General features: G+C 39.9%; 2 protein-coding genes across 2 annotated transcripts in view; both read left to right on the top strand.

Annotated features, from left to right (window-relative positions):
• Positions 1-2,211: 2,211 nt before the first annotated feature.
• On the top strand, positions 2,212-10,991 carry cyp27c1 (cytochrome P450, family 27, subfamily C, polypeptide 1). The gene is made up of 9 exons (XM_008284793.1): positions 2,212-2,570; positions 3,781-3,971; positions 4,256-4,455; positions 4,814-5,023; positions 5,833-5,996; positions 8,353-8,519; positions 8,814-8,892; positions 9,095-9,298; positions 9,699-10,991. The coding sequence occupies exons 1-9, from the start codon at positions 2,280-2,282 to the stop codon at positions 9,816-9,818; spliced, it is 1,626 nt and encodes a 541-aa protein (XP_008283015.1). The 5' UTR covers positions 2,212-2,279; the 3' UTR covers positions 9,819-10,991.
• Positions 10,992-12,339: 1,348 nt separating this feature from the next.
• The window catches only part of rbm26 (RNA binding motif protein 26), a 10,474-nt gene continuing 9,217 nt past the window's right edge, over positions 12,340-13,596 (top strand). Inside the window, exons 1-4 of the mRNA XM_008284794.1 lie at positions 12,340-12,825; positions 13,079-13,197; positions 13,301-13,419; positions 13,509-13,596. Of these exons, the coding sequence (XP_008283016.1) occupies positions 12,767-12,825; positions 13,079-13,197; positions 13,301-13,419; positions 13,509-13,596 (385 nt within the window). The 5' untranslated portion in view covers positions 12,340-12,766. The remainder of the gene's footprint in view (positions 12,826-13,078; positions 13,198-13,300; positions 13,420-13,508) is intronic.

Here is a 13,596-nt window from a genome sequence, read left to right as displayed (position 1 = left end):
CAATAAAATAAATGCAGCATGGCTCAAAAACAGCATACAGAGGAGCAAGCTGTTGGAAGGTCCATTCGGCATGGTGAAACATGAAAATAGTGAAAAATTTGTGGTATGTGAAGTTACCATTACCAAAACAAATCATAGTCCAACCAATATGTGCCAATGGCAGTGTGGATGGATTAATAATTTGGTGGATAGTCAGCTCCTTAGCTGGGATTAAGTCTGACCCAGATAGTCCTAAACCTTTTTTTTTTTTTTTTGCTGATTCTACTACTTTCGTATTTGCTTAAAAAAAGATAAACTTTGGCTCTGTGACCTTTTATAGTTGGAGGGGGGGGAAGCCCATTTAAAGCATATATTTTTGTATTTTATTGTTGTATGTGTTAGTGTGCTGCTGCATGCTCTGAGTCTATATAATAAATAATAAATGATAAAATCATTAAGGCAGTAGCCACTCAAACGCTGTCAGAGGGATGAACAACTGAAAAGAAGACACTTTTTTTATTGCTTTCTGCGTTTGAAATTTCTCCTCTGTTTCTCTAACACAAATTTTCAGTTTCAGTCCACTGGCCTTCATTTGCTGAAGCCTGTTGCTGCTATAAAGTTTTGTTTCTTTTTCTTGTCTGTTTGCTGAAGTAGAAAAGCACAGTATAAAAACATTAGTATTTCAGCAGGAGGAGTATTATTATGTGTTAAATTTGTCACCCCTCCTCTTTTGTTTTTGCTGCTTTTGCAGTGTCACCTTTCCTGTGACTCATCAAATTCCTCATTGCCCTTTAAGCGTTTGCTCCACTGGGGTGAAAAACTGCACCCTCTCCTTTGTCATGCCTGATCATGGTGTCCAGTATTACATCCTCCTATCAGATAGCTGAATCCAGTTATTTTACCATGAATTCTCATGTGGTTTTTTTTAAAGGCCAGCAGATCCCGGATCAGCCAGCTGATCTCGGATCTTTTAAGAGACGTAATGGACCCTCTGCTGCCCAGCTGCTTTGACCTTTCGGATATGTTGCTGTAACAACCAATCCAACAAGTGTTTCGACGAACCGTGAAATCCGAGATCATGTCAAATCGTAAACGGCTTCATCCCCCCAAAACGTTTACCTCTACAGAGAGAATGTGGCCCCAGCCTGCTTAGTCACAGTTTGGTGTCCTCTGATGACTCAAGACTTGGCCTTTGGCTGAGAAAGAGAGAGAAGTCATGAGGCAGATTTTAATTCTCGTGTCTTCTAAGTAAAGAGGGAGACACTGCAAACCAAAAAAAAAAAAAACCAAAACCCTTTGAACCAGGACATCTTGACATTAAGTAGACATAAGCTGATTTATATCCTTGAAATGAATGCCTGTGAGTTGTTTTAAGAAGAGCTGAGCACTCCTGTGACGTTTAAGAAAAGAAACAAAGGTAAAAAGTTTAAAAACAGTGACAGGTTTAAGGTGTAAAATTAGCAGTAAAAAAGATCCACTCCAAAACTTTAACGCAAGTTCATTTAAACACGTGCACTTTCCTAGTCTGGTGTAAATAAGTTCCCTTTGCTGAACATTTATTTTGTAATATTTTGTCAGCTTAAAAAAATATATAGCCTCATGCATGTGAGCCCTAGACTTAGATAACTTTCTGTCTCCGTGGCTTGCATAAAGTCTGTCAGTGTTTCATAAAATATAACTTTTAAACAGTAACATACTGACCACTTAGATATGTGTATGTTTAAACAGCTGAGGATTTGTGAACTCACCTCTAGATGTGCTTGCATGAGCTGTGGGTGGGGTTCTACTTTTTTTTTTCTTTTTTTTGTATGACTAATTCCATCATGTAATTTGGCTACATATGACATTTATCACATTATACTTCCCCTCTGTGTATGTGTGTGTGTGTGTGTGTGGGTGGTGGGTGTCTGCTGGGGGTGGGGTATGTGAGTTCACGTAGGGTGATTGATTGGTGTGATGTAACTTTGTTTTAGCACGTTGCACTGCGCCCATTTCCATTGAAAGCGTGAACCCAGTAGTTTTTTTGGGGGAAGAAACGCCCACACCCGAATACAGACTTATCCCTGCCTTCTTTTTACGCCACCATCCAATCCTGTGTCGCTGAGGTTGTACAAGCAACTATTTAAAAGCCTACATAATACAATCCCATCTAACATTACACTACACACACAGGGAGGGCTGCGTTTACACGTGCTGGGAACATGCATTTGCAGATGTGAACTCTGCGCTTTGAAGACTTTGCAAAGGAGTCAATCGCATATCGCTCTTTGCTCACAGAAACGCCGGGAAGCGTCCTGACCATGGCAATCTTGAATCATTTGACGACAACCTGCTGGAAGAGTTTTCAAAGCGACCGGCTAAATAAGCAGCTGCTTTACGCTTTACGCGCCTTACACAAGTCAGCAGCCAGCGAGGCTTTGGGGATCTCCACCACTGGAGAGGAGCCCATACCTGATAGATTGATTGCACCGGCAGATGTGGGCGAGAAAACCAGAGTCAAGAACCTGAAGGACATGCCGGGACCCAGCACGCTGTCCAATCTGGTCGAGTTCTTCTGGAGAGACGGCTTTAGCAGAATCCATGAAATTCAGGTATGGCGGGTTTTTTTGTTTGCTTGTTTGTTTGTTTGTTTGTTTTTTTATTTGTACTTTATCTGGTTTTGTTTCAAAGTTTTTTTCTTGTTTCTATGAATGGCAACGAGCCCATGTATTTTCAGCGGCAGCCAAATTTGTCACCTACCTGCGTAAAATGGCACGGACTGTTGCGTAAAAGCGCATCAGTAGTTCGGGGTGTACTGCTCAAGTTCTCGCTCCAGAGAATGAATTTTGCAATAGCCTGATTTACATGAAACACCTAAAGTGCCTTTCTTCGTTAGGCTACAAGATATAGCAAACGATGTCGTCACAGAGGGCTTTGGTCCTTTTGGTCCACAGTTCTTTTGTCTTCAAAGCTTAAAGATGGGAAATGTGCAAATTAGCCAATTGGCCAAATTTGGTTTCAGGATGCGTGACAAAACAAGACTTGTGCCAACTCTTTCACTTTCTCTTGTGAGAATGACTACCAAATCATCGTTCTAAAAAAATGTAAATTTCCAAATTAATTGCAAATAAAACCTTCTTGGTATTCTTTTCCCCTTAGTCCCACTTATTCAAGTAAATAGTCATTATTCCAAATATCATTTTCACCCAAGAATTGTTGCAGATTTCTTCTTGGGGATGTAGAAATTGTTGTCATATAGAGCACTTGCTTACCACATTTTTATATATCCTAATTCGAAGTTTTACTTTAAATTAGTATTTGCAAATTAATGACTAAAGGTGGAACATAAATCATGGCACACCAACAGCCTTCTTTAATTGCTTTGTCTTTTAATGAGTTCTTTAAAAGAAATCAGATCCAGCTGTGTGCAACACCATACTGTTTTCCACAGGCTTTGCCAAAGTTGTAGAATGGCATTCACACAATTTTTGTGATAACAATAATTTGATAAATGTAATTTTGGACATTATTTTGGTGGGTAAAAAACAATGCATTTTGATGGACCAGTTATACTAGAAATCTGGTGACACCACCAGCATACAACACTGGTCTGGTGAAATGTGTTTCAACATTAGTTTCTGTTAGTTTGATATAATTGCATTACACAAACAAACACTGTAGTCATTGTTATGTAGAAACATACAATTGAAAAGTTGTGTCTGTCCTATACTGAAATTACTGCTGCAATCTCCCTTTTGTATCAAAGTCAAATAAAATAAGAAATGTCATCGTAAATGACTTCTTGTCACTACTCCTTTATAGATGGAGCACAGGAAGAAGTATGGGAAAATTTTCAAGTCTCGTTTTGGGCCCCAACTGGTGGTCTCGGTTGCGGACCGTGAACTGGTGGCTCAGGTGCTGAGGGCCGAGGGTGTGGCCCCTCAGAGAGCTAACATGGAGTCCTGGAAGGAGTATAGAGACCTGAGAGGACGCTCCACTGGCCTCATCTCAGCGTGAGTTCCCACTAAACGTTGATCCTTGAACCCTGGCAATAACATAATCCGGATTGCATTTAGTGTACATGCCCTTTGCTTGTCCGTGAACTGCTTTTGTATCTAAAGGCTGAAATAAAACAGTATATTGTCAAAACATGCAGTTTTTCAACAGAGCCACCACTATCATTCTTAATAAGAATTTGGCTTTTTCCTCCACGTGTCTGTGAATGTCTTTTATAAAAGTAAAACAATCAAAGGGAAGGCCAAGCGGTTCACTTTTTTGCATGGATCCTTTTATTCAGTGAGGGCGAGGACTGGCTGAAGATGCGCAGCGTGCTCAGACAACTCATCATGCGCCCTCGAGATGTAGCATTCTTCTCTGATGACGTGAACAAAGTGGTGGATGATCTGATCAGGAGAGTCTCATGTTTGCGCACCGAGCAGTCTGATGGAGCGACTGTACTTAATGTGAATGACCTCTTCTTCAAATATGCAATGGAAGGTTGGTAAAGATTCTTCAAAAGTTAATTTAACATTTAGCAGGATGGATTTGAAAACAATACAGCAGGGGCAGCATAAATGGGGGGAAGAGATCAGTGAGGCCATCAAAAAGTAGGAAGAGTAAGAAGAAATAGGTAATAAAGAGAAGTATTTATTGATAATTTTATTCACTTCTCTCAAATTTCAACACTGGAAGTCCATTGACAACTGCTGAAGTGACCTCTGTGCAAAAATGTGCAAGCCACTGATATACACAATGAGAATTCTAGGGATGCTTGGATCAGGAAAGAAAGGATGCGTCATAGTTTGTCACAGCTTTCCAGCTGCACTGACACTGTTGTTCTTCTTTGTCTTTACAGCTGTGGCTGCTATCCTGTACGAGCGCAGGCTAGGATGTTTGGAAAATGACATTCCCCAGGAAACCCAAGACTACATCACTGCACTGAACCTGATGTTCAGCTCCTTCAAGACGACAATGTATGCCGGAGCGATCCCCAAGTGGCTCCGGCCCATCCTCCCCAAACCATGGGAGGAGTTCTGTCACTCCTGGGATGGCCTCTTCAAATTCAGTAAGTTTATAGCTTAGAATTTTTGAACATGAGAGTGACGTAAACTTTCTTTTTTTCCCACTGCGATGTATTTCCAGTGAACTCTTTGCCAGAATACTTTCATATTACAGGGGTACATCAGTACTTTTTATACTGCAGATTCCAAAAAAATTAAGCAGAGGAGGCAGAAATTTGTTGACATATAATCTTTTGTAAGGTTCAAGCTCCAAAATGCTAGATGCTACAGAGGCGTTGTTCTAAATTTGTAGCCTACAAGCTCAAGCCAAGATATATTAGACTAGACTAAGCTTCCTCAGAGCCAGAGAAGACATTATATAGCTGCTGTCACAGGATGAAGATAAACATGGCGGGTAAACTGACGTTCATGTCTAAAATTGGTGTAATGCCCTTTAACAATGTTGTTTTTTTTGTGAGTGATCAAAATGTTTTTACAAGTCATATATATAGATTTTAGTCATTTTCCTTATGTAAATGTGCTACTTTTCATGTGTTTATCTTTTAAAACATTTAATTCTAAATAGTTTTAGATGTGTAAACATGTCAGATAAGACTTTTCTTTTTTCAACTAGTGAAGCACTTACAAACTTTTTTTTTCTTTTTTTTTTTCGGACAAATGGCCTGACATAAATAGAAAGGAATGTTGATTTGCATATAAATCTCCACTGCTGTGCCATGGGATTGTGGGAGTATGAGGGCCCTCTCTTACGTAACCTGTTCACTCTTCTCTTTCTTTTCCTTCAACCCCTCTCCTGGAACCTTTTTTTTTTTTTTTTACTTCATTCATCCCATCTGTCTTCGTCTAATCCAAGGCCTTATACACGTTGATAAGAGGTTCGCAGAGATCAAGGGCCAGCTGCAGCGGGGAGAGGAGGTGAAGGCAGGACTGCTCACACACATGCTCATTACGAAGGAGATGAACCTGGAGGAGATCTATGCCAACCTAACGGAGATGCTGCTGGCTGGTGTCGACACGGTGTGTACATGTTTGTCTGGACAGAACTGTACGTGCAGAGGTGTGTGTGAAGCTGCAGCGAGTTTCACGAGGTGGAGGGCTTTGGTGGAATCGCACGTGTGTGTCTGAGTCTCTTTGTGTGTGTGTGTTTGTGTGTTTGTGTGTGTGTGTGTGTGTGTGCACGTACGCGCGTCTGAGTCGGTGTTGAGTTTCAAGGGTTGGGTTTCTGGCGCCACATCCGTGCCTGTGTAGCTGTGCCAGCGTCAGGTCAGAGCGGTGAATCGGGGGGTTACACAGTATCCCACTGACAAACTTGTTCTCACTCAGATTTAGTTTCTTGTCATTTGTCTCTGTCTGTTACATCTACACAGGGGGCCTTTTGTCTTTTTTTTTTTTCTTCCTCTGCCAGACATCTGTGTTGTGTGTTCATATGTTTCCACATCAGAGCTGGATTAGATGCACCTTGCACTTGCAAATTATTAGGACTGTTAGTTTAATTAAAGCTGGTAGTTTAATGTCATTGATGGAGTAAGTTTGGGGATTATATTTTTTTACCTTACATTCAGAAAACAAATTCCGAAATAGGAAAGGAGGTTTACAACAAACATCTTGGCTCAGTTTTGGACTCAGGATGTAGAGACAGAAAAATGGTTTGACAAACTCTACTGCCAGGTTTTGTACAATACTCACCACATACAATTGTCTCAAAGTTGTCTGGTGCATTTGTGCGCATTTGCATCTGTGTCCATCCTGCGTGCACATGTTCGTAGTTGGGCCCTAATTTGTTGTGGGTACTGTCAGATTAATGAGAATTATGGGAGCGGAGTGTTTTTGTGCTGAGCTTGGGGCCACGGGATAAAAGGGTGTGTGTGTTTTCGTTGAACTTGTTGAATCGGGCACGTCCTGGTAGGGGGTGGGCTTAGCTGAGCCATTACCTGACCCCGTGGTGCATTTGCCTTTACTCGGCACACACAAAGAGCTGTCAAGACGCGTTAGCCACAGCCAGAGTTATAGCACAGTCTGGGCAGAGGTGAGACGAGGAGGGGGTGAGAGCAAGGAGGGAATTTGGCATAATAAGGAGGAAGAAGGAGAAGAAGAAAGAGCTGGGTGTACAATAGATGTTAGGAAATGAAGAGGAGATGGTAGGGAATGGAGCGGAGAGGCCTCAGCCTTTCAGAACTGTGCTTGGATGAGCTTTTGTCATATGATTCCTCTCTGGCTCTGTCTGAGGCATTGCCAGCATCTGTGCCAGCTGGGGTTGATTAGGAGCAAGTTGGTTGCAATGGGGGGAGAGAACGATGACAGAGTGGGAGGGAGAATGTGTGGAAGGGTAGGGGGAAGAGGATGTGAAAGACACCACAATGAACAGGATGGGGGAGAATATACAAGAGTAGATACTCTGTAACTCTTTAGTTGGTCCACCGGAAGGATGCCGACCTGAGAGGGACCTTTGGGGAACTAGTAGGTCTGATGTTAGCAAAAACAAGACTGTTCCTCTGATATCTGCTCATACAATGAAATGCATTTGTGGAAAAGTGAGGGGGCTGGATGGAAAGATAGACAGGATAGCAGGAAACGATGTCAGATGTGGGCTGAGGCAACCAGGCAGAAAACACAGGCGAGGATGTGAATATAGGAAAGATGAAACCCATTTTCATATCATTTGGGCATCTGCCCGCCTCACTGAAATGAAAATGTCAGTGAAATGTGAGTCAGACAAAGGGAGCTGGGACAATTGAGAAAGATGAGATAACAGACGTGAGTAGGTAGGGTGGTTTTGAAAAGAGGATGAAAAAAAGTTATCTTTGATGAGAAAAGGAAAAACACAAGAAGTCTGGAAAGTGTTAGCCCACTGTGGAGGGAGAGGGGCTGCAGGATTGGGCAATAACACGATGAAGAATTACCAAAAAAAGAGTGAAGTTGTTTGTGATGCCATTTATTTGATTGGCAATTAGTTAGGATTATTTCCTACTTTCTCGTTGCATTAGATAGAAGCTGCTTACTTTATGTGTGGCATAAGTGCATTTAGTCAAGGTATAGTTGGATGAGAGTGGATCAGAGGGGCGAGTGATGTAAGAAGAGGGATAAAGGGCTGAGAGTGCAGCTGGAGGAGTGAACTTGAGCGTCTGCCCAGCATGTGGAATTAGCCCCCTCTCTGTCAGAAGCCCCCTTTGCTGTTTCTCAACACTTGCGCAACAATATAGAAGCTCTTATATCAGCTTGCATTGCAGTTGCAGAATATTGAGAAAAAGAGCAACATCTCCACAGAAAGTTAATGGAAGAGCTAATGAATAACACTGACACAACAAACACTCAAATAGCAATGTATGTAATGTTTTTTTTCTTAAAAATACCCCCTTTTTTTTCTCATATCTAGACATCTTTCACTTTGTCATGGGCTAGCTACCTGTTAGCACGACACCCTCATGTACAGCAACAAATCTATACAGAAGTTACAAGGACTTTGGGACCTGGAACCGTCGCCACAGCTGACGATGTCCCTCGTCTGCCTCTCATCAGAGGTCTGGTCAAAGAGACTCTCAGGTACAGAATGCATTGATTTTTTTTTTTTTTTACACTCAATATATTTTTATCTCACATTTTCTGTCAGTTTTTTTGGTTTTGCTCTTACTTACAGTTCTAGAAACACCTCAGCAATAGTTTAATAAACTTTAAAAATGACTTTGTTCAATATGTTCACATAAATCTCTTAATTTGTTAATGGTCTGTCCCTGTGCATGGTTTTCACTTGTCTGGTTATCTCCAGCAGACTTTGTGAAAAGATTAATGTATAGCACTGGTGAATAGTGGTCTTTGTGTGTATCTCCATGGGAGCAGGCTTTTTCCAGTTCTCCCAGGCAACGGGCGGATTACCCAGGATGACTTGGTGGTCGGCGAATACTTCATCCCCAAAGGGGTAAGACTGATGGAGGCACTTCTAGAGTGTGCAAGAAAAAGTGTGACTGTATAAGTTAGCCAAAAACATTACAGTGGAACCAGATGTAACACGATACCGCACACATCTCTCTGTTTGTCCCACATGTATGGATGCATGTGCAACAGCCCAGCTGCTTTCATTGCACAACTTACATTTTTTTCCCCTTTGCTCACATTGTCAGACTCAGCTGGCCCTGTGTCACTACTCCACGTCTTTGGATGAGGAGAACTTTGCGGATTCTTTAGACTTCCGGCCGAGTCGTTGGATACGGAAAGATACCACAGATCGTGTCGACAACTTTGGCTCGATTCCCTTTGGCTATGGTGTCAGGAGCTGCATTGGCAGGAGAATAGCAGAGCTGGAATTGCATCTAGCTCTCACAAGGGTAGGGGATTAAAAAACAACAACAACAACAACAACAACAAAAACAACTCATTTTAAACCTTCATTGTCTAAATCACTAACAAAACACTGCTTTATATCATACCATAGTGTAAATTGCCAGTTTTTCGGCTTAAACAGTATACATTTTTGGTCCGCTCTACACCAGCACAAAAAACAACCAAGTATCCCTCAGCCCCACCTCAACTTCCTCTAAATCCCTGAAAGATTTCTAAGTGACTCACTTCTCACTTCTCCTAAATCATACAGCTCTCACAATCCTGGAATATTTTTTAAAAATTTGTTGATCTTTGTGGCTAGAGGATACATAACCAGATTTGTATAAGTGATAATTGTATGATTGTTAAAATAAGATGTTGTTGTGTTTTCTTCTCCCTGCACAGCTCATTCAAAAGTTCCACATCAGCATGTCTCCGCTCACCGCTGATGTCAAAGCCAAAACCCACGGCCTGCTCTGCCCTGCTGCCCCCATCCACCTGCAGTTCACCGACAGGGAAAACTAGACTCTTCTCTGCAAGGTCTAATGTACTGGATGTTTTTAAAGTGCTGATTCATTATCGGAGATATTTTAAATGCACTGCTTTTAGTTACACTTTCCACTGTTTTGTTTTAGATACTGAGCTGAGACTGAGGTTTTACTCAGGCAAGAGATGTGTCTTACCTGTTCGTTAGTGACAAGGACACACAAATACTGTATAAATAATGCAAGCTGTAAAAACTATTTTATGTACATTATTTGAACTTAGTGAAAACCACTGCAGTTTTTTTTTTTTTTTTTTTTAAACTGTTACAACTTTCATCCACCCTGTTCAGAATAGTGAGTGGAAAAATGGTCTAATCTGCGTACTCTAACTGTCTTCTTTTATATTATTGTGCATGCATGTATGTTATAATGTGTGCACACACAAATATATATTCACACTGTTTCCTCTGAGTCCGAGAAAACTCAATTCACTGAGAATATCAACGGGCAGCTGTGAATGTACTGACTATGAGCTGTCTTTTGCAGAGCTGTATATAACGAGCTTTATTCCATGATTATGATGTTTGTGTTGAAAACCAAAATACTTCAACAGGTTGCTTTGTTTCTGGCTGATGAAGAACATTCATTCACTGAAGAGGCATTACATGATTTTAATCCATGTACTGTATATCATGAAACAATAAAAACAGTTAACTGAGAGAAAACACTATTTTTTTTTTTAATGTAAACCTATATATTTGTAGGAAAATTGTCTTTCATGTTAGCTTTTAGCTTTTTAAAGTAAACCATATTTTGATTATCACGTGAGTTAGAACTAATGAATTAACCATTATAAACTAAGTAAATCAAAAAGTAAAACTGTTCAACTAATGAAATTTGTATCTGTTTCACGCAAGGTCATCAAGGGTTTTTGGTTTATGTGCTGTTTGTGTGAAAGTATTTTACCAGCATTATTAGTGACATTGTTTTTTTTAAGAGGGAAAAAGTACGTTATTAAACAGTTTGTTATAAAGAGAAGTGACGAGTTGCTGGTTTGTGTCAATTTGAAGGATCAAACAGATTTGAAAGAAGGAAAAATGGAAACACTGTTATAAATTCTTGTATTTATCTACTCTTTTGTCTCTACGTTTGTAGAACTGTAGTTCCAGTAAAACTGGAAAGCAATAAAAAAAGAAGTTAATTACTTTAAAAACTGTGCTTGTTGTCTTTTTGTGAAGCTCTTTGATTCCTTAATCCTTCAGCAGTGTATCAAAGTCACACTTGCCACATCTAAAAGTCCTGCAAATGCAGAACATTTCAAGGGAATATTGAGCTAAATTGAACAAAATCTCAATAATAATCTTATTTGTGGAACACTTCCCAAGTTACAAAGCACCTCACAAGGCAGCAATGAAAAACAGACAAGTCATAAAATAATTCAAATTTAAAATGATTAAAATGATTATTTATCATTAAAATAAGGATTCAAAAGGCAGATAAAAACACATTATTGTGTATAGTAAAACAATTCAGTGGTAGGAATGGTAGAAACTTTAATTGAAAGAAATTGAAGATGATTCAAGTAAAATGAACACTCAAATAAAATCAGAAAAAGCTCTTGAATAAATGTATCCTTTAGGTACAAATCATTGACTCAGCTGGCCAGATTTCTTAAGGTAGGTCGCTGTAGAGCCTCAGACTGTAAATGCTCTTTGCCCTTTAGTTTTCAGCTGGCCCCTGGAGCAAACAAAAGACCTCTGCCAGAGGATCTCAAAGTGCTTATCGGTACATGTGGCACTGAAAGGTCAGAAATATGGTTGGGAGAGAGTCCATAACGGCCATCAGTAAAATCTTAAAATCCATCCTAAACATACTAGGAGTTGGTGTAAAGAGACTAAAACAGGGATGATATATTATTAAATGCTTTTCTTAACAGCCTGTAGCTTTATTAAAGTGTTCTGCTCTTTTACTCCCTTAATTTTAATTTATTCACTTTCTATTTTATTGTACACTTTATCTCCCACATGTTTGTATTTTTTTTCCATCTTGTCATGATTTAGATCCATTCAAAATATTTTATTAATCTGTGTGCACTTCATTCAGCTTGTCTGTACTGTATATGATTAATTATATGTATTTAATGTAATTTTAATTACATGTTTTATTTGCCATTGCCTGTACAGAACTTTGAATAACCTCTGTGTATGATAAGGTGCTATATAAATAAATTTGCTTGCTTGAGTTTTGGAAACATGATCTGATATGATCCTGTAAATCACGGCTAAATCTCAGATTTTAAAACACAGCTTGATCTTGTTATTGTTGCACATTTATCTTTATACTTTCACCTTCATACTTTTCATGTCAGCTTTGTCTCCAATAAAAATATACTTCTCTGACATTTCTTATAAATAAATAGGACTTCGGGTACAGAGTTGTCTGGTGCTTAGTAAATGTGTGATTTTAAATTAGTTCTGGTTTAGGAGGGATGAGAACTCGAGCTGAGCGACTGTGTTGTCGCGAGATTTCGATTGTTCGCGATTTTTCCAACGAGAACACAAGCGGAAGTAAATAATCGCCATGGAATAGTAACTATTGAGAGGATACGAAGTAGCAACTAAAACGTGGATGCTACTTTTTTTTTTTAAACGAATTAAAATCAGTTACAGACTTATGAGTTAGTAAGTTCAGCGTTTAGAGGCAACAGACCAGCTTCGTCTGCAGCAAGAGAATACATACATTACCAGAGTCGGGGGGTCGTGCAGCACGTTTGGGGCCTGGAAAGACGTATGCTAACTCAGCTAAGCTAACCAGCGTTATCGCGGCAGCTCGGCCAACGTCGCTTTTAGCATCACAGCCTGGCCAAAGACTACTGAAGTGGCTGGTTTCATCAGCTAATGTCGGCTGTCCTTTTATCCAGATAAATAGCATCAGCCGAGCTAGCTTTAACTGTGGCCGTGGTGGAGGAGAAGAACGGCTGGATCTAAGATGATCATTGAAAACCTCGATGCCTTGAAAACATGGCTGTCTGAAACCCTCGAGCCCATGTAAGTACAGTTAGCTGTGAGCCACATAGCTGTCCTCCTAATACAGTTTAGCTCAGTTGGAATTATTCAAGCTAATGTTGGTTCGTGCAAACTCACAATACACCCAATGTAGAAATGCCATGACTTGTCCATAATGCTGTAGTTTGTGTGCAACTTATCCTCACCTTTTTTTAAAAAATAAAAAAAAAGCTATCATCAAACTCTCAAGTATTTCTATGTTTTCGTGTCTTAAGGATTGTTTTTATAATTCCAGTTGTGATGCAGACCCTTCTGCCCTCGCCAAGTATGTTGTTGCTTTGGTGAAGAAAGACAAAACTGAAAAGGAACTTAAAGCCCTTTGTATAGACCAGTTGGATGTATTTCTTCAGAAAGGTAAAAGTTACTTTGTAGCCCTCATATTTAAGTTATCATGTCACTCGGTGTACTTATATGTATCTGAACATTTTTTCATTTACACTTGTTCATTCTTTTTCAGAGACCCAGCAATTTGTTGATAAGCTGTTCGAAGCTATTAACAACAAAGGTTACCTCCCACAGCCGGAGCAGCCATCCTCTCTGATCAAACTAGAGAAAGAAGAGCAGAAGAAAGATGAGGTTATCGTCTTTTACATAACTATTTAAACATACACTAGTTCCATTACATGTGTCTTGGATAAACACATCTTGTTGAATTTATTTTTTAGACAAATCGGGAAGACGAACGGGACAAGAAATTTTCTCGGCGAGTGAATCACAGCCCTCCCCCATCAAGTTCACGGTACAGTAGAGATA

This window comes from Stegastes partitus, unplaced genomic scaffold (assembly GCF_000690725.1).
Source record: "Stegastes partitus isolate 25-593 unplaced genomic scaffold, Stegastes_partitus-1.0.2 Scaffold374, whole genome shotgun sequence".
NCBI lineage: Eukaryota > Metazoa > Chordata > Actinopteri > Pomacentridae > Stegastes > Stegastes partitus.
The sequence above is the reverse complement of the archived record's forward strand: the minus strand, read 5'-3'. Positions and strand labels throughout refer to the sequence as shown.